The sequence below is a fragment of the Vanessa cardui genome, chromosome 18 (genome assembly GCF_905220365.1).
Source record: "Vanessa cardui chromosome 18, ilVanCard2.1, whole genome shotgun sequence".
Lineage (NCBI taxonomy): Eukaryota > Metazoa > Arthropoda > Insecta > Lepidoptera > Nymphalidae > Vanessa > Vanessa cardui.
This window is the reverse complement of record NC_061140.1, coordinates 10,105,137-10,127,939: the sequence shown is the minus strand read 5'-3', so window position 1 is coordinate 10,127,939 and position 22,803 is coordinate 10,105,137. Positions and strand designations below refer to the sequence as shown.

At 32.4% G+C, this 22,803-nt stretch overlaps 1 protein-coding gene across 1 annotated transcript in view; it reads left to right on the top strand.

The window, feature by feature from the left end:
- The window catches only part of LOC124537288 (putative phosphatidate phosphatase), a 105,157-nt gene that overhangs the window by 62,314 nt on the left and 20,040 nt on the right, over window positions 1-22,803 (top strand). Inside the window, exon 3 of the mRNA XM_047114080.1 lies at window positions 2,877-3,074. Coding sequence (XP_046970036.1) covers window positions 2,877-3,074 — 198 coding nt within the window. The remainder of the gene's footprint in view (window positions 1-2,876; window positions 3,075-22,803) is intronic.

The following is a 22,803-nucleotide window of genomic DNA, read 5'->3' as shown; positions in this document are numbered from 1 at the left end:
TTCAATATTTGTGATTTTTGTAAATTTTATTGATTTGTGTACCAAAATTCCAACACCGCCTCTTTTCTCGTTTTTTCTCGAGAAGTATGAAGCATATATATAATTGTTAATATTTATGTTCCACTCATCTCCAGACTTGATAAACGTTTCGGAAAGACATATTATATCGATTGGAATATTATTTTTGAATAATTCATAAATACATATCTCTAAATCACTCTGCTTATTTAACACACTAGCTATATTTTGATGAAACAAAGTCAACGTTCTTTTATGAGTTATACGACTATTATTCACGAAAAAATGACTTATTATATTTCTCGCTTAATTTGTGTTTGTGACGATCTGATGATTTATCCGTGGTTGAAAAATAGTATGGTATCGTTCCCTTTTTAGATAATTTGGCGTCTATGTTTTCTTTTTTAAGCGTGCTACATTTTTGTTTATCTTGGGAGGAAGAAAAGTAGTATGGAATGGTACCTTTTTTTGGCAAATTTTTATTAGTTATAACAGAAATTAAATTTTTAGGTATTAAAAATTGACTGTAGTAATTTTTATAATCAATCACATAATTAATTTCTTTACAGAGATTATTTATATATTGCTTTCTATTCAGAGATCCTTTAACTACATTTAAGAAAGTACAATTTTTAAAGTATCGACATAGTAATTTCAATTTTGAATTCAATTTCAATTCATTCAGATGCCTATTGCTATTTACGTTTACAATAATAACATTTATATTGGTTAAATTATTTAGAACTGTTGTTACGTCAATAAATAACCTAGTAGGATCCGTATCGTGTTCTCCAACTGAGAGCACAATATAATTTTGGTCATTTGGTATGTTTTGTTTAATAGGTCAGTAGACGTCTAAATAGATCAATCAAAGTTAATCGGTCATCACAGTCCATAGACATAGGTGAATTGAAATTCAAACTATTCTTTACATCGATAATGCGCCACCATACTTGAGAACTAAAATGTTATAGTCGATATGCCAGTACTGTAGCTCATTGACCCTTCAAACCTGAAAACAATAATACTAATTATTTCTATGTGGCGGTATAATATCCGCGGTACAATAGGTAGTAAGTACATACCTGGAATGATATGCAAAAAGTCTTACCAAGTAAATTTCTCACCACAAATACATTTTTTTATTAAAACATGGCATTCGAACGTAATGTGCAATATCATTTCCGTCTGCAATTTACGATGGCCTTGTCTCCGGTGGCGTCGCATGCGCTCACGGGATTACATTTCGATACTTTTAATAGCTTATTTTGTACTGTATAAGTTATTATAAAACATCATTGAAATTCTTATTTAAAAATGTTAGGTTTGATGGCGATCCCTTGGACTATTATCGACCCCACTCCTATATTAAGCTTAAAGATTAATTGCAAGGGGAAACAAGGATATTAGTTATTCCGTTAAAATCCCCCTCTAATATTGTTTTTTAAAAGAATAAATGAATACATACTCTTGTGTCCTGAAGCTTCACGTACACGACCTAGTTTTACCAACTGCTTATCTGTCTAATACTTTACGATATAGAAAAAAAACTATATTATAATATGATTTAAATAACAAACAATGAAATAAATTCACAAATTTTGAATAATATACTGACAAGAAATATCGTTGTTATTAAAAATACTGTAGGAAATTAACCCATAAAAAAATAGTTTATACAATGTTCTATAAAAAAGTATATAATAATATAATATAATATAATAATAATAGAAATAGACGGATACATCGGAAGGCAATACTTTAGTTGTCTTTAAACATTACACGACAATACAAAGTATTTATGCTAGGTGGTAGAATATGATGATTATGTGGTACCATGGGCTTACAAAAACCCAACCACCAAGTGAGTAAAACCCCTGAATACTATAGAAGCTATTGGAGACGAGGAATCATGTATAAACACGCTATAGTGGTCGAAAATTAATACTCGGTGTATAAAGATTTAATATAAAATGATATGTGATCTGTTATGTAATATCGCACTCAATAAATCATTCAGCATGCGACTGACATCAATAATTAATCAATATATTGGTCACGTCATACATAATGTATAATTTAGCGGTCCTATTGACCCACTTCGATAGATTTTTATCATATCATGTACACGAATTGCAAATTTTTGAGGTTCTCATGCGAAGGTTTTTGTTAATGTTCCTTTCAATGCCAATTTTTTTTTTGTCATTAAAATTATCTTTGTTATATTTGGCCTCAGTATTTATAAGAACTGGCAACATTTCAATCCTGGTCCATAGTTCATAATTATTTGTATAATTTATTTGATGTAATGACTCAAATTACAATTACGGAACACCATTGTTCTTGGTTTAATTTCAAGACCTTGTCTTCTTTCCTAGTATTCTTTTATAATTAGCATCCTCATTTTTCTCACTAATAATTAATTAAATCACCTTTATTGCGTCTACTTTATAGATTAATCTGGAAACGAAGATTTACAAGAAATAAATTACAGATTAGTTAAAGATTTAATGAAAACTTGATTACGTTTCATGATTGTTCTTTTTTTATTAAAAGGCGTATTATTCGATACAAGATTTTGTAGATGACAAAAAAACGTGGAATTAATACCTGTTGACTTCCAGGCAGGATATATTAATTTAATAATTGTATTAACTTAAAAATTAACTAACATGACTGTATTTTTTTAAATTTTGAAAAAGAGTAACTACTGAGTTTCTTGCCGGTTCTTCTCGGTAGAATCTACTTTCCGAACCGGTGGTAGCTTCACTTAATTGTTAAATGACGATTCAAAAGTGCTTGTAAAAGCCCACTTGAATAAAGTATACTTTGATTTTGATTTTGATTTTTGTCGCCAGATGTGTCTCACTGAGTGGATCAGGCTGCGGGACTACAGAGGCGGTCGATCCCGAGTGATCCTCGGCAAGGAGATACCGGCCTGGGTATGGGAAGCGTACCGGGTTATAGGGGTGTTCCTCTTCGGGTGTGCCTGCCAGCAGCTCACGACCGACGTCGCCAAGTACACCATAGGGAGACTGAGGCCGCATTTCTTCTATGTAAGTACTTGTTTTAAGTTTTGTGGATACTGTGGTATAGATATCTTCATATATTTGGTTGGCAAATATTTGTCATGGTTAGAGAATGTGTTTTGATTACATTTTTTTTATAATTCGTTCCATTGGTGTCCGATTAATTCATTTAGAAAATATTTTCTTTTGTGTACGAATGGTAAAATTGTCTACGAGGCTTGAAGTATTTTGATTACTAAAAAGGATAGAGATAAAACAAGAGTTGCTGCTAGGTAATATTTAAATCAAGTAAATAAATTAATATCATATAATGATTAACCGATATGTACATATATATAATATCCAGAAAAAGATATATCTCGATAAAGAACCATAAACCATAATCTAAGCTTATGGAATCATAGCTTCATTTGACTGGAAACCCATCAATCTATAAACCTATGTGATGTATAAATATGTTATAGATGAGTAAAGGCTTATCGTTGGAAAGGCTTGTTGTCTTAGCGAGAAAATATTTTCCTTTAATGTATACGAGTATGTGTATAATACCTCTAAAACGTTTAAGTTTGTTCGTAAATATATTTATTACATCTGGTTACCTCAATGATAATAAAATAAATCGAGAGGATAGAAAGTCTGTTCAGCTGAGGAAGAGGGGCGAAGGTCTTTGTTCAGAGGAATATTACATTTGCGGATGTCATTTTGTATTTCAACGTGGGTATTGTGCGAAAGAGTACCGCGTTTCGACAAAATCGCCGACACGTATTGCGCATGCCACTAGCATAATTAGCCATTCAATCAGCTGTCTGAATGACACGCAGTCAATACATCTTCCTTTCATAGAATAGTGTAATTTGTTTTGCTATATATATTTGAGTTTTCTTTTGCATAATTATATACTGAAAGCATAAATGTGAAAGTATGACGATATACAGAAGTGATTACAAAATTCAGAGTATCCTTTAGATCTTTCATACGTCACCAACGTGGTGAGAAAGCTGTTATGTCACTTGTGCCTGTAGTTACACTGGATTACTCATCCTTCCGGAACACAACAATACTTAGTATTGCTCTTTGATAACAGAATACGTCTATCTGTACTGTTTACTTTATAATACTTTAAACCTGCTATGTAAATTAATATTTTATACATCTAAACTGTAACGCATGCTTATAGTTTGATGATTTAATAATAAAAATAAATGTATCCTTTTCAAATATTTCCTAAGCAGTAATTTATCTTCATTTTATAGTCGAGCGGTTAAAAATAATCCTTATTATGGAAATGTCGACGGAAGCCGCTGTAGTGAGGCATCTGATAAGTACATAAGCCGATTTGACCGTCAACGCGTTTTTTTCCTAGTTTACTTGCTTCCTATAGTTTATTTCGAATGTACTGGTCGAATATGTAGACAACTTGATTTATAAAAATACTTGACTGTATTTTTTTTTTGCTACTTAAATGTTTATAGATACAATACTAACAGGTTTTTAGTCTTTAAATTTGCTCCCATAAATTACATTTTAACCTTTTAGGGAAATCGATATGCGAAATAATTTACTAATATTTTGGCTCACGATAACCTTTGTGTATATCATTATAATATAATAATATAGTAGTATATAATATAATAATATAGTAATGTATATCATTTAATGTTGCATATGCAACGTTGTCTATATCAATACTAACATAACAATAATGGCGAAAAAACAGAACTGAATTTGGTGAAATTTGCTATTAAAAACTTAAGGTACCTAAAAACTCGAGAGCGACAACTAGGTTGATATAAATTACCAATTTGTTTAAAAATATTGGATATCGTTTCACTGAGCCTTCAATTTTTCTTCTATTCTTTACATCGTCATCGCGCCACCAACCTTGGGAACTAAGATGTTATGTCTCTTGTGCCTGTAGTTACACTGGCTCACTCACCCTTCAAACCGGAACACAACAATACTGAGTACTGTTATTTGGCGGTAGAATAACTGATGAGTGGGTGGTACCTACCCAGGCGGGCTTGCACAAAGCCCTACCACCAAGACTTATAAAAAAAATAATACTCGTATTTTAAAGAAGACCTAAAAGAATAACAAAAAAACGGTCATTGTCATTTTCCTTACTTGTGGTTCTTCTTTATACCATTTGCATTGAAATAGATATCACGTCGAATATGAATGATTAATTAACATAATAATCAGCTTAGGAAGGATCTGTGATGTAATCGTTTCCTTATTAAGTGAATTGTAACTTTCCGAGCAACTCTAACAATAGATAAAGAAATTCAAGGTTAAAAGAAAAAAAATGAACTAAGTAAGATTCCGGAAACAAGTCTCTACAGAGATTTCTGTAGCATTTCTTAGTGAAGTATAAAAGATAAATGCAATAACATGACTGTGGTTCTCAGTCATTTTGACGTCCTAGAACATTAAGTATTACGACGCGTTTTGAGCTTTTTGAATTTGAAAAAATAAAAACGAACATAATAAATAGCTTCAAGCTTTTTAACATAATAAATTATGTACTTTTGATAATTACCACTATTATCAAAAGTACATAATTTATTTGCAAACAATACAATAAATTATCTTTTTTTATTTACCAGTTAAAAAAAACTTACAATAATGTATATTTCTTATAAGTTATGGTTATTCATTGCTCCTTAACACATGAATCATAATTAAAACGATAGCCATTATTAAGTAAATGCTTATGGTCGTTTTTACACCGTAGTGTTGTTAATTATGAAGTTAGGTTACCGTTACTTATACAGGCGTTTTTATAGTCGATAAAAAATCTTCTTTACATTATACAGACGTAAATGTGTGCTTTGATTGTAAGATTTCTATACCATGATGGCGTCGAAAATGTACGTTGTGAAATCCATATAAGTATACTACGCCATAGACGAAGTAAAGGCAACAGTGTACATCAAACTTCAACAGCAATGAAGGCCCCTGTATAAATTCTGAGCTCTTGAACTATATTTGGGTCCAATTCTAATATTTGTATCTCCTTGAAATCAGTAAATCATCATCATCAGAAACCCATGTTTGTCCACTGCTGGACAAAGGCCTCTCCAAATGCACGCCACTGTGGTCTTTCTGCGGCTACTGGCATACAGCTCCTGCCTAAGTCGTTAATCTGCCGTCTCGCGTAAATCGTTAAATTTATGCAAGACGGCAGAAAGCAATAAGTGCTAAAAATAAAGCTAATCTCTAAAAAAACACATCTAAATAGAATCACTAACTCGCGTGTTGACGATACGAGTATACCATTCAAAGGACGCGACTGTCGAGATGTTTGTAATACTATACAAGGATCACTTACTATCAATTTACATAATTCTATTGACCTGAGCAATCACCTAATTAGAACCACTTGAGGTGATCCAGATACTTCCATTGCTCTATATTACTCATCGTAGTAAGTTCACTTTTCTTATTACGTGTGTTTCAAGTTGTAACATCCTTAATATTACTAATTCCGATGATTTAGAGCTCACAAAACCGTGATTCAGTGCTAGTAAAGCAACAGACTATAAATGTCGAACTGCTTGGCTCAGACCTCATATCCTGTTGAGGAAGGACCAAGAATTTTGCATGTACTTGTTTTTATGGCATAGGATGGCGGACGATCATATGTTGCATCTAATGGTCACCACCGCCCATAGAATATGTCGCTGTAAGAAATATTATTCCTTACATCACCAATGCGCCACCAACCTTAGGAACAAAGATGTTATGTCCTTTGTGCCTGTAGTTACACTGGCTCACTCACCCTTCAAATCGGAATACAACAATACTGAGTACTGTCGTGATAGAATATCTAATGAGTGGATGGTACTAACATCTTGTTAAGATTATCTTTCAAAACGGAACACGAAATAATCGTAAACAGAAATTATGTATAGGAATACGCAATGGTGTGACAGCTATAGTGTTTGATAGTAATAAGATAATATTTATTTATTTAATATTGATGATGGTAGGTGATCATTTTGTCACAAGATGACTTGTTAATGTAAGCGGCTGTGTAGAAGGTAATTTTATAAAACATCGTCATTTACTATTTTTCTAATAACACGAGCACTTAATGGAAAATGCGAGAAATTACTAGTGTACTTGTTGGAACGTTAATAACGCCAATTTCATTAAAAAGATGAGAGTAAAACAGTTAATTGAACTGTTTAGAATTGTGATAAATATTTTTCTTAATCTCATAATATAATTTATACTATGCGCTGTCAAGATGTTTCTTGTATGAACACTAACTTAAGTTTATATCTACCACCGTTTTGGGCATTTGGTCAAACGGTTCCTAAAAGTTCGACAAATAGATTAGTAGTTACTCTTTTCTATCAAATTACTTATATTATAACGTAGCGTGTCGTTTGTGGAAATTAATTCAATTTGGACACAGAAGTTAATTGACAAAAACAGTTGTAGGCTTCGTTGTATAACATCGAACATAAGTCAAATCCTTTCATGATTTATCAACCCACTTCATGAAGCGTTGATAAGAAATAAACAGATGTTTACTTCCCTGGAATATTAATAGTCAATTAACCGTTGATAGATTGTTGATTGCTTCGCATAATGTATTAACAAATTGAATACTTGTGCTTGTGCTGCGATCGAGGACAGGTTCTTAATTGATGATACGTTGTCTTGTTCGAAGAAAGTATCATGTAAACTTTTTGATTTATCTTTTTTTATCGATATAAATTTCTTGACAGTAATTTAAACTTGTAAATTGTCGTCGTTACTTGAAAAAATTTTATAGGCTTCAAAATGGTTTGTATGAGTTTCGTGCAACTTGTTTGAAAGCCAATTTATATTTACACTACATGAAAAGCTAAAGTAGGTCATAATGTTTTGGAAATAGTGCATATTGTAATTTTCTTATCAAGCTATCTTTTGTAGTGAGCATTTATTAGCTTTACCTGCTCATAAGTTCATATAATGTCCTCAAGACGATGTTATTTCCCATTGACTGTATGTTTGTCAGTATGTATCCATAAATCCAAGGATAGATGCCATTTATTCTACCCTCGGTCTATATTTACACGTCTCGCGTTATGGTTTTAGGTGACGTTTTACAGTCTGGGTGGTTTGTAACCGAAGTTGGTTTTAATTTAAAACACATCGTCTTAGTACTGCTTTCTGTATCGCATTCGCTATTTATATCATCACCTGTATGTATATTAGTATTGTCATTATTCATTATCATTTATAGTATGGAATGTATACCTATTTGTTTATTATTCTTTGATGTTATCTCTTCCCTTTAATTGTTTTCTTTTAGCGTACTTAGTTGTAAAGTTTTTAAATATTGCATAGAATATTTTGGAATGTTTTTCTTCTTGAAGCAAGAAATAATGTATTTAATTTTAGTAGTTTTAGTAGGGTTCGTTTGATTTACATTTCGTTTATTTCTATAGTTATATGTAGTTAGAAATTAATTATTATTAATGCAACTACATTGTTGACACTTTACCTTATTTTGTAATTGACTTAACTAAGTCGGAACTATCCTCACAGCTGATGAAATATTATTAAACAGATAGCCTGAAATGTATGAAATATTTCATCGAACATACAATCGTAATATAATTTCAGAGATTATTGCTATTTAAAGGCATTTTCCATTTGTCATTTTAATTAAAACGTCGTGGTTAAGCATCGCAATTGACGTTTCGTACTAAATGACTACATATGGTATAAATAATTGCCGGCGACACGCTCCGCTGCCGGCCGGCTGCTCGTTTGACATATTGTACCAACGGAACATCAAGATGTTTCATGTAGCGTGTGTTACTGGAACGACGATTTTTACATGATAGTGTTTATTATCCATAACTAGTATAAACACAATGAAGGGCTATAAAATGTAATTGGATGTTTCATTTTAAGCCGTTACGATTCTTAGGGAATTCCATTTCGTTCCAACGCAGTCTTGTCATAAATATAATGTCGTATTGGTCAATTTGTGTTGGTGTGTCTGATATTTTTGTCTTTATTGGTATTTTGATGGTACCGGTTGCACAAAAACATTGTAGAGAATAAATATAAGCTTTTCAATTTATTTATTATTCTCCGAGAAAGTTAATTTGGTCTCAGGTGAATCATTATGTAATGAAACGATTACTTCTTACACATATTTTGATTATTGGTTCAAAGTCAAGAGTACGAATCTTCACTCAACATAAAAGAGTTTCTTACTGATTGTAAATTTCTCAAAAATCATACGTAGTAAGGCGTTTGTTTTACATAACTTATAATTTATATAATAACAATCCAATTCAATAAACAATTTTTTTAAGTTATATACGATCAATTAATTTCATACCCACCTTATTATAATTACTACCATTTGAAATCGATGTCTTAGGAACTAATACAATACGATTATTTTTAAAAACAATTAATCGATACCAAATTTGAGTTAAACTTTTTATTCGACAAAAGATTCAAAGGAACATTACTTACAACTCAGCCCTGTTATATGGATTTTTATATAGCCACATATTTTCGTCGTAAACGTTTCACTTCAAATATATCACACAAGTAACGCAGAAAGACGTGACCCTTTTTTGTATATATTTCTGCTCGATATTAACAAACGAGTCATCGAACTATCGAACATGCATGATCGCGTTATCTATTTGAGCGATGATCACTCAAACATCTGATTAGTTATACCGGAATATGTTATTGATATAATGTAACCTGATAACCTGCGGTTGGTTCAATGTTTTTGTTAAGTATTTCAAGATCTATTATAACAATCGCTCAAGGAATATTAGAAGGCTATTAAATTAACGTAACCAACTGGAAGACTCAGATGACCAACGCTACAATGGCCTCGTTTGTGATTTTGAGCTATCAAGTTAATTATAAAGACGCGATTTGATAAGACTTATGACATATATTTTGTCATAAATAAAGCTGAAAAGTGAAGTGAAGTAAAAAAAAAGTGAGCTGAGATGGCCCTGTGGTTACAACGCGTGCATCTAAACCGATGATTCTGGGTTCAAACCCAGGTAAGCACCACTATATATATGTGCTTAATTTGTGTTTATAATTCATCTAGTACTCGGCGGTGAAGGAAAACATCGTGAGGAAATCTGCATGTGTCTAATTACATCGAAATTCTGCCACATGTGCATTCCACCAACCCGCATTGGAACAGCGTGGTGGAATATGTTCCAAACCCTCTCCTTAATGGAAGAGGAGGCCTTATCTCAGCAGTGGGAAATGTACAGGCTGTTACTTTACTTAAAGCTAAAAAAATACGAGCTTTGTACGAACATTTATTTATTTTCTCTTAATAAGTATAAATATATTACACAGCAGAACATTTATATTGGTTGCCATAAAGCGCTGTATTGCTATATTATGGTACCCACCATAAATCTCAAGTGGAAATAAAACTACTGAAACGACGCAAGTGACGATGCGAAGCGAGACCGCTCGTCGCAAAACGACCAATCCGACGTAATGGCATTTGACTGACATTTTGTTTATTTTGCTAACGGTACCTTACCCTTTTAAGTCTAGATTCCCATAAAAGTAACAATCCGTGAATATACCACGGTCGAAAAAAAGGCCATCGCCATATCATACTTGCTTGTGAGTTAGACTTAATGTCCATGGATTTTAGCACACTTAGGAATGAAAAACTGTTGGTTGAAGTTAAGGAAAGGATCACTGAATTTTCATTTTTGTATAATTAATATCTTGTTCCTCTATGAAGGAAAACATTGTGAAAAAATCCGTAACCGTATTTTGGAGCAGCGATGGAATAGAGAAACCCAGCAGTGGAAAACTTTACTTTACTTTTGTAACGTATATAACTTTCGATGCATAATTATTTATTTCTTTTATTGAAAAATTTAAGTTTTCAGAAAATTTTAGTTATGCCTACAATTGGGGTAGTTTATTTTCCATGTTGCAATATGTACTTTGACTATGAATTGGCAATTATAATGATTTTACGTTGACAATGAAGTTTAATTTATAATTTAGTTCGGCCTTATGGATACACACGTGATAGAATCTAATCCGACACGTGTAGGTTTTCTCACAATTTTTAATCAACCACATCGCGTAAACGATACCTATTTTAGCAATAAGCCCGCCTTTGTACCCTGTCTTTAGTGCAGTGTTTTCAGTGCAATAATTTATAAAAAAAAAATTGTTGGCTTATTTAACCTGGCCAGTGTTGGGAAACTATCAGAAAATAACTACTGTCTTTCTTCAACTGTCATGATGACCAATAAAATAAAAATATAGATAAAATATTGCCAATTCGACTATTATTATATAAATATACGTTACCGTCACGTTTCGACACCTTTGTTGATAACGATATAGGGAAAAAATAACAAAGGGATGACATTTTTTTTTTGTTATTATCTCTAAAATAAACGTCTATTGAATTATCCCTATTTTTCAAAACCCATCCATACGTAAACCGGTAGCTATTCATGATTTTTTGTGAGCAAACTCAATTCATATTTTATATATTTATTTGAAAAAGCAGACAGATTGACAACGCTTGAATAAATTACGAGGATGAATGAGATCGGTGGAACGTAAAAAAGTCTATAGTTTACAAAATCTAGATATAAGCGGTTACGTCCGCTTCACTTCTGCACGAAAACCAGTTTTTTGCGGTTATAACCGCTTTTCCGCTACTAATTTGTCACATACTTCAACATGTTATAAATACAATAATGAAAATATACTTTTAAGCAATCATAACGATAGTATCCGTTTTCGTATTGTATTGTAGAATACGTTTTCATTCGTCAGGTAGTAAAACATCAAATATATAGATTGATTATTGCATTAGTAGGCAATTGAATACCATTATTTAATCAGATAAGTCATACATGTGTTTGTACTTCCGAAAATGAATTTATGGATTTTAATGATACGTTTCATCTTTATGGTTTTAATTTATTCTCCTGAGTCATGAATTTGTAGTAGGAATAATTATATGATAGTAAGGAATTAAAGGCTTATAGACAATGATGTTGTAGTAAACAGATATGTTATTAACGCTCAAAAAGTGAAGACTAGAAAACGTCCTAACTGGGACGTTTGCCTTTAGTTGTTTTACATAGTAATACGTTATAATACATCATAATTAGGTAGAAATACGTTTTGCGTAATTAAAACATCTTGTTATCCCTTTTACTTATTGTTTTTATCAAGCTATCCTTTTTACTTTTAACGAAATGTAAAAATAAACTAAAATAAACGGTCCCCGGCGCGGCACACTTTTTTCTGTTGTTTAGTATGGATATAACATATCTGTTTATTAGAATATCATTGCTTATAATTAAAAAAAATGTTTGTTACTAATTGAACGTGTTTTGGATTTACATTTTCTATGTTAGTCAACAACACCATAGGACTATTAAAAATCACGAGTAAACCTATTCGCAGTGTGTATTTTTTATACTTTCCTACAATCATTGGCATAGTTTAAAACAAAGCCGCTTATCGCTGTCACCCTATGTATGCTTTAAAATTACGCAACGGATTTTGATGTGATTTTTTTAATAGGTAGAGTAATTTTAGAGGAAAGTTTTTGTATATAATATAAGAACCATATAAAGAAACACTGATAATTTTAGAAGTTTCTAATGTGATGTCGTAAATAAACAAATTCTGTAGTGTATTAAGTATCAGCATTGCACCCGTGAAAATAAAATTTACGCGGTGTGATTTCGTATTGCGACCTTAACCTACGATCATAGTTCACATGAACGAAAAAAACGACCTTCGTGGTCGAGTAGTGTAGTACATCGTATTCATGGGTACGCCACTCGAGGTCCCAGGTTTGATTCCTGGCCGGGTCGAGGTAGAAAAACTTCTGATTTTCCACATAACATAACATAACACAAGTCATTTAGCTACTTACATTGGGACCAGAGTAATGTATGTGATGTTGTCTCATATATATATACTTATTTATTAAAATCGTTAGTTCTACTCGTATTATCCTGTTTTGCAATTGATAAAGTCCGCTCGTATCTACAACATATTACATATAATATCCCAGTACATGTGCAACTAGCCTCGTGTGTCAGCTGATTGATAGCGGCAATTTACGTCGCTCGGAACACTTCAGTATTTCCTTTTAGAAGACGAAAGATACTCGTAAGCCAACACTGCTTGTTTGAACCGGGCGGCTACATCACACCTTGAATTACATATACTCCAGAAACATATATGCTGAAATATTCAATTATATCTTTTTTAGGCTTGGAATCTTGCATAATTAAATTATGCTTAAAAATTTGAAGTATGATCAAATAAACACGAACAAACAATTACTCACAAGTGTCGTACATTATTGGTAGTATAGATAAATGTATATAATGTTAATACTTTTTTTGAAATCTATCAAAGTTTTTCAACGTCGATTCAATGAAATGATGATGCCGTCCATAGTATGTGTATGTTCTATTTTTGTATGTGTGCGTTGGAAATGTTGTTTATTTTGAAAGCTCTTTGAAGTACATTTACGTGACAATCTCCGATTTTATATTGTAGTGTCATTCTCAGGCGAGCGTTTATTTTTTATCTAAACAAGGATCGTGATTTGCAGTATTTTATTTTTTAAGTAGACATTAGTTTATTTTTATTGTTACTATTAATATGATTCAATTAAATTTTATTGAGATGTTCTTTACTGGTACTTAGTACTTTTACTAGTTTCGTGTTTTTTTTTTAATGTTATAGGTTGGCGGACTAGCATATGGGCCACCTGATGGTAAGTGGTCATCATCACCCATAGACAATAACGCTGTAAAAAATATTAACTATTCCTTACATCGTCAATGTGCCACCAACCTTGGGAACTAAGATGTTATGTCCCTTGTGCCTGTAGTTACACTGGCTCGCTCACCCTTCAAACCGGAACACAACAATACTGAGTACTGTTATTTGGCGGTAGAATAACTGATGAGAGGGTGGTACCTACCCAGACGGGCTTGCACAAAGCCCTACCACCAAGGTGTCTGTGTGCTTTTAAAATCTTTATCTGATTATTTATTACTTGTAGTTAGCCCGCGGCCTAGGTACCGTTTTAGGGTGTAAGTTGTCATGTGTTGGGCAAAAAAGTAGCTCATCTCCTTGCTTGGAATTCAAGTTTTCTTCATACCAAATTTCATCAAATTCGGTTCATTGATTTGGTCGTGAAAGAGTGGCAGACTGACTGAGTTACTTTTACAGTTATAGTATTAATATATATTGGTGCATTGGTTGGGAAGTACTGAAGGCGTCAACCGTAAAGAACAGAATATTAACAAACGAATAACAAGCCACACCGAATTCTATCGCTAGACGGCAATACTTACTGTTTTTTATTTTATTTAAAATCTGAGTGATCCAGTGTAAATACAGGGATATAGCATCTTAGTGTTACTTAATGGTTTTTATTTCTTGGTGACTCTTGACCGATATCTCTCTGACGAAATAATCCATAACAAAAATACAGTCAACTATTTTATTCTGTGTTATTTATGGTCTTGATAAAAGAGAATTATGTTCCATTGCTAAATATTTAGCTGCAATGATTGTACTCCTTTATTAATTGTCATAATCTACCTTGGAAATAAATCTCCAGAGCTGAGTGGAACTGGCGAAAGTAACTCAGTGAAGACAAGGCTGTTAATAAACTGTTAGTGTGCAATAACATACAGGAAGATAAGATTATGCAAGATGATTTATAAATTAAAACAGACAGTATATATATTGCTTTACCTATAAATGTTCCATGGAGTATTAGCTAAGCAATTTTGTATCTTCTTTAATTAGGTACGACAAAAAGAAATATAAAAATTTTACCTTCCAATGAAATTTGTATTATGTTTCCTAAGACGTCCGAAGTCCGAGTACATCGTCTGATTTCCGCTGCAGGTCGCTAAATTTCAAGACTTCCGTTTCCTACGGCGCCCCCTATACCCCCTTTAGCTAAGCTTATCTAAGCAATGTTTTATCTTTATCAATTAGGTACGTAAAGAACTAAACCATTCTAGTTTTATATTGAATTTACAAATGTAACGTAATTATTAAAAATAGTTTGTGAGCCTTTTTGAATAAAGTTTTTTTTTGTTTTTCGATCGTTTAATTAAACACTCGCCAATCAACGTTCATAAGGTCATATGATGTTATCTAATCACTAAAATATTATGTCAGTTACTTCCCTTTGATAATTAATTAAATTCAATTTTAATTTTAATGTACGAAGGTCGTGTTATTAATTTCGGTCAAATGAAATATAACATATAAATGTTGCAGTAAATAGCTCGCGGTATCTCGTGTTCTTGAACTGAGATCGCCTTGCTACGATTATATACATGCTCGATACAAATGTCACATCTTCCATAACTTTGTCACCTTGAAGAGAATAAGGTTATTTATCAAATTATAACGTTGATATTGATTAGAAGGTCGATCTATTAATTAGGTTTTTTATTATTACCGTTAATTGCAGCAGAACTATTTTTAATATTGTTTTTAATACAAGTAAAGTAACAGCCTGTAAATTTCCCACTACTGGGATAAGGACTCCTTTTCCATTAAGGAGAGGGTTTGGAACATATTCCAACATGCTGTTCCAATGCGTGTTGGTGGAATGCACATGTGGCAGAATTTCGATGAAAATAGTCACATGCAGGTTTCCTCACGATGTTTTCCTTTACCGCCGAGCACGAGATGAATTATAATCACAAATTAAGCAAATATATATATATAGTGGTGCTTGCCTGGATTTGAACCTGCAATCATCGGTTAATATGCACGCGTTCTAGCCACTGGGCCATCTCAGCTCTAACACAAGTATGGTTATCAAAATATCGATAAAAAATGTAATCATTCTTCTTTAGAGAGGTGAAAGAGTGCTGAAGTGTTATGTTATTGAATTTTTTTAAATTAGTTTTATATTGCATCGCTATTGGTTTCGTCCACGTTTATCTCAAGGGAGACTGTCTAACGGCGCATGACATATTCATATGTGTGGGTACAAATAGAAGTGCACTAAATTCTCTGATGGGCATGACTGTAATCCAAGGGCTTACCCTTGGGTATATCCCATATGCATTAAACTACGTGCTCTCCGAGACAGAAATACATACATAGCCAAATTTCTGGGCTTTAATTAATTTCTTTTTGAATTAAAACCTTCATAACATACCTGTGATTTAAACACTATTTAACGGCCTGTATATTAGTAAGTATCTATTAACAAATTTATGTAATTAATGGCTTTGAGTAGTACTCTGAACTGTAGAAAATTAAGGAAATATTCGCTAGTAAATTAACAAACTTCTATGAATTGAAACGTAATATTATACGTGTAATGTTTGATCAGGGCTGTGTACATATGTTTGTCGATGTGATAATATTTAATCTTCAAATAAATTTATCAAACTTAGCCTTCGAAATTGACATTAATATATTTTCATATGATTTCACACGGGTTCTTTTACAATGAGATGTTGTGTTTAAACTATAATTTATCGCTCGAAAATATTCATAGATTATTATTATATATATAGATAGATGAGCTGAGATGGCCCAAGGGTCAGAACGAGTGCATCTGAACCGATGATTGCGGGTTCAAACGCAAGCAAGCACCACTGAGTATTCATGTACTTAATTTGTCACTTGCTCGGCGGTGAAGTAAAACATCGTGAGGAAACCTGCATGTGTCTAATTTTATAGAAATTCTTCCACATGTGTATTCCACCCACCCACATTGGAACAGCGTGGTGTAATGTGTTTCGAAACCTCTCTTCAAAGGGAGAGGAGGCCTTAGCCCAGCAGTGGGAAATTTACAGGCTGTGGTTGTTGTTTTATTGTATGTATGTATGTAGATACATAGTTTATTATACTATGAATATTTATTAAGACATAGCGTGTTCTTTGTTTTTCTTGACCATATCGCTTCTTCAATGTTATTATTCTTTAGAATTTCTATTAAAACCTATTCTTGGCTTTCGAATTGTAAACGTTTGTATTATTTGATGTTCCCTTTAATCCCGATGATCTTGATCAATGCGTAGGGTCGTTGATCGGATAGGATTTATTGCTCCGGCGCATTAGCGGTGCCTCTCAAACGACCAATTAGCGCTATCTATCCAGTGACGATTGAAACGCTATTCAAATGTTAGACGCGAGGTACAAGTCTCGAGCGAGCGACACTTAAAATATATATTCATTCGAAATATTCAACTTAAAATTCGTTTATTTTGGGATTACATAAATCGACTTTGAAAGTAACATGAAATATATTAAAGTTAAATAATGAGTTTATGTCTAATCTATAATATATTAGGTATTGTATAAAACTGAGCTTTGAACTTTTCTTCCAATAGAATATTCTTTTCCACAGTAGCGCTTTGTATAATAAGATTATAAAAGGTCTGTGCAAATTGCGTGGTGATGTCTTATTCTAGAAGGTATTTATTGACCCACCTGACATAGGAATGGAATAATAGGATGAAAAAAGTGCTAACTGAATGAAAAATGTAGTTACTAGTTTCGCCTTTTATTAGTCGGGCAGCGCAGGTGTTTGCCTATTCACGTATTTCTATAGATAAAAAAATATAGCGTCGGCAAATCACACACCCTTTTGAGACGTACCTTTATAGACGTGTATCTCTATTTAGCCTAAATATTCAATCTTGAAATAGTTCTCAATATGTTCAAAATAAAGGCAATACAAATTCATAATAATATTATGAGATTTTGTAAGTTTGTAGTTCTCAGCTCATCACTTGTACCGAATTGTCTATTTGGCTTGTAACATAAGTTTGTAATTGAAAGGAATGGAAAACGTAAGTAAGAGAGAGCTACTCATTTAAATATAAGAGAATAGGAAATCGGTATAAAGATACTGATGTTTTTAATGATTTTATTGAAATTTTAACTATTAAAGTGTCATCTTGTTCGTTAAGATCAAACATATTTTACATATGTACATGTATATATTCAGGCAAGAAAAAAATCATTTGCTTGTTGTTTTGTTTTAATAAAAGGTAATGATTTTATAATATAATTTATAACGAATCACAAAATTTCCAAGCAAAGCTGACTTCGCGAGAGGCATTATAGTTCTCAATCGTGTGTCACACAAGTTTAATCTCTAAACCTAACAGTCCGACGAGATGATAGTAAAAAGTAAGTCAAAGAATGACGATATTCGTTTGGAAAGAATCCAATCGAATTTCAAATTCAAATTTACAAACTTCGAACTGTTGTAACACGGGGAGCGCAAATATATTTTTAGTGACGAAGACCTTAAGATCTACAGCCTTATAAGCTTGCCTAACGACCAAAGAGGCCGTTTTATTAATTATATAATTTCACATGGTATTAACTTGTACACTTAGCTCACGTAACGAAGTTGCGTTATTATATTTAATAAAATTAATCATGCTTTATGTCTATACATTGGATAAGTCATAAATTATATAATTTTACAAGATACATAGTATCTAAGCAAGAACCGATTTTCAAGAAACGAAAATTATTTTGCCCTAATACACGTTTTGATTGATAAACTAGTTCCGTCCGGTCATCTCGTATTACACGTCTAAATATGAAGCAATGTGACAAACGACCCACTAACTGTGATAAGATCTGACAAGATATTAGTCACTCGAGTAAATATAAACTAGAGAATGTGTATTTTAGTCCATTACGTCCGGGCTGTGCCGTGACTCCGATATTGATTATGATTATGGAAATACAAATTTCATACCTCTGGAAATGTGTTGATAAATTGAAACTGTCAAATATAATAAAGCCAAGACTTTACAAATCAACCTACAGCATATATAGTATAGTAGTGTGTTTCTTTATCATGATCATATATATAAATTTTATCAATAATTGTGCGAGGGTAAATCAAAGTAATATTATTATTGCCAAAGGTGACCTGATCTTAACTAACTATTAAGCTGATCTGATCGAAGTTATGACGAGAGTAACAGAAATTGACGCGAACGTTATTCCTGGGAACAGTTAGTCTGTTATCATTCTAAATAGTAATTATTTATTCAATTAGGTTTATAAAAGCACTCTTTCATGAATCATCATGTTACACTGTTTCATTTTCTAAAAAAATTTAAATACGTATTCAAATACTTCTAGTACACACTGTACCTAATTGAATCGGCAATAAGAGAGAAAATGTTCCAAAAATTAAAGATTAAACTCAATTGCAATTTGTATAGATAACTATATATTACTAATTTGACGATATATTATTAATTTATTATATTGAAAAGGATTAATAGTGTTCAACTTATTTGACTTACATTATCAGAAATAGGATGAACTTCATGAGCAATGACCAGTATATAATAGGAAAATACGGTTGTTTTTTGTCCCTGACTCTCGAGCGTGAGAAACACCTTGAATAACAATGGTCTATTGCAAGGAAACCAAGAACCATCAGCATTAAAAATGTTGTCTTAGGAATTATTTTAGACCATACCTCATATAAAACTGGACTATGTCTTACAGAAAGTAAACGGCGATAAAAAGCTTCGCTCTCGCTTAGTTAGTGAACTTCTCTAGACAATTTGGTGCTTTACTAATTTCTATTTACGATTCTAAAGAAATAATGGATAACGCATTCCTTCGATTTTAACGATCAAATAATTTGGAGAAGTCGCATTCAAATCGTAAAGTTCGTTTTATTTCTTAGAGATAATTATATTATTAAAAGTCCATGAAAAGTGTTCGTTCTGTGTGTTCTTAAATCGGATTAAAATTTTTTATGGACCATTTCGTTCTTTTAATAAAAAATGTTATTTACGATTACACCAACGTGTAACATTATAAAGCCCAATAAAACTTTCTATTTTCAATCAGCTTGCGTGTGACAAGATGCCATCCTTTGTGTTAAGACGAACGCCGTTTGAGATATACTATAATTTGACGACCACCGTAGTCAAGTAGTGTGTACATCGGTTTTCATGGATACGTCACTCCGAGGTCCCGGGTTCGATTCCTGCTCGAGTCGATGTAGACAAAGTTCATTAGTTTTCTACTATGTTGTCTTGGGTCTAGGTGTTTGTGGTACCGTCGTTACTTCTAATTTTTCATAACACAAGTGCTTTAGCTACTTACATTGGGATCAGAGTAATGTTATCCAATACTTATTTATAAAATTATTTTTAGCGGATCTTTTGTTCTTCTCAATAAATTTGCACTTTTATCTTAACAATGCAGAATATTTGTTTCATATATCTGTGTCAATCTGTCAACTCAGTAAGTGGTTTCGTCGTGGGATCGTTCGGGAAGTGATTCTTTTCACGCCGACGTGTGTTTTATTAATATCTTTTTGGCACTTAAATTTTGACATATGTTATTTTTTATTTACTTCTTATGGATACGCCAACAGTACATTTGGATGATATGTGTATAATATGCATTTAAAAACGAAATCAACTCTATTTGTGTAGGCTCATAAAAGCACTTTTGAATCATTTTATTATATTTAATAAATTGTAAAGCTTACACCGGTTCGTAAGTAGGTTCTACCGAATAGGACAAGCATAAAGCTCAGTAGTAACTCGTTTACAGTTTCATTTTTACAATTAAACTTCTTGAAATCAATAAATACTACTACTTTCATGTATTTTTATCATTATTATGATCTCTATTGAGTAGTATATTCATCGATGTTTTTGACATGAAAATAAAATTTATTCTTCACTAGCGGCTAGTCTAGCATCGCACGAGTAGACATCATTTTTTAAAAATATTTTTAACTTTTATGTAAAATATTTTTGTTTCTTTTTTTTCGATATGTTTAACAATTGTCGTTCTATTTCAACTTATTTACACAAAGCCATAATAAGTTATATACATATAGCTTCCTTAAAAATCTATCTGTCTATTAGTGAAAACCGCATGAAAATCCGTTCGGTAGTTTTAGAGTTTATCGCGAACATACATACAGATAGACGTGGCCGATGCACACAGACGTACACTATAGAATTTTGTCTGTGTTACTTAGCAATGTAGACAAAAAAAAAACAAAGTAAAGTAACAGCCTGTAGATTTCCCACTGCTGGGCAAAGGCCTCCTCTCCCACTAAGGAGAGGGTTTTTTAACATATTCCACCACGCTGTTCCAATGCCGATTGGTGGAATGCACATGTGGCAGAATTTCGATGATATCAGACACATGCAGGTTTCCTCACGATGTTTTCCTTCACCGCCGATCATGAGAAGAATTATAAAAACAAACTAAGCACATATATATAATGGTGCATGCCTGGGTTTGAACCCTAAGTCATCGGTTAAGATGCACGCGTTCTTACCACTGGCCCATCTCAGCTCCAGACAATACTCGGCGCTATTCCTGAAAGTCTGTTTGTATGTCTACGTTTTATTTGGAGCAAAATAATTGATCAGTGAATAATTAGTAATTGATGATTATATTTGTGTATATACTTTTCTTATACTTGTTAGTCTGCACTGATGTTTTTAAGACAAAAGTACAACACAGCTGTTATTAAAGCTATAATTAAAATGTTTGTCTATTTATACATCGACGTGTTACCAAGACGGTTATGTGTAACAGCTGTTGTGACGTGATAGATACTCTTGGAGCAAATTTATAGTAAGATACAATTAAACAATGATTGTTTTAACTTTAATTGTAATCAAAATCAAAATAAACTTTTTTCAAGTGGGCTTTTACAAGCACTTTTGAATCGTCAATTAAGAATTAAGTGAAGCTACTACCGGTTCGGAAAGTAGATTCTACAGAGAAGTACCGACAAGAAACTCAGTAGTTACTCTTACAACATTTAAAAAATACAAAGTCATGTTAATTAATACAATTATTTAAATTAATAATAATATATCCTGCGTGGAAATAATCTCTATCGCGACACCAATTTTATGTATTTAGTACTTACATACACATATTGGAATTGGTAACAGAATGGAAACTTTATGCTATGTGCTGTAATTTGATTCAAATTCTTATTTATTTAACTGATAGGTATCATTAATTACTGAACCAGAAAATATTTATATTTTATTTTTCTTGGAGTAAAAAGAGACGTACCTAACAGCCGGGGTAAGTCAATTAATTAACCGGTATCTTTAACCTCATTCAGAACAATGTCGTAAAGGTTTATTGTCATTAAAGTCGGGACAGTTCCTTTTTATTGACGTTTTCGAAGCCACTTCCTGGATTTTATCGTTTGGTTTAGTAGTAAAAGGTTTTTCTGTTTAATACTCTATCGCGTCTTTACAGATAAATAGATTTCGATAAGAGTTTTAAAACCGATTGCAGATATATTCAGCTATTTGTTTTAGGCAATAACCAAACTCTTATCTACAAACTATAGGGACTCGTATTATTGACGATTAATGGACCATTCCATTAATTTAATGTAATCGACACCTAAATAATCCTGATTCACACCATGCTCTGCACAACTAATGGCTACTGCGTCAACTATTATACTGTAATTAGTTTATTGGCAAAGATTAAGACTTCCCATAATTACGACCTCATCTACGTATAATTTATGTATATTTATATATTTTATTTTATTAAGGAAGTGGGATTTATAGTAGTTTAAACTTTAAGGCGTTCGTCCGATCCCGAGGTGGATTTAAATCTTGAGTCGGGCATAAGTTTTTCAGTTAGCAATTGGTATTTCTTTAGCCCGAAATCTGGAAGTGGGCAGTGCTAAGCT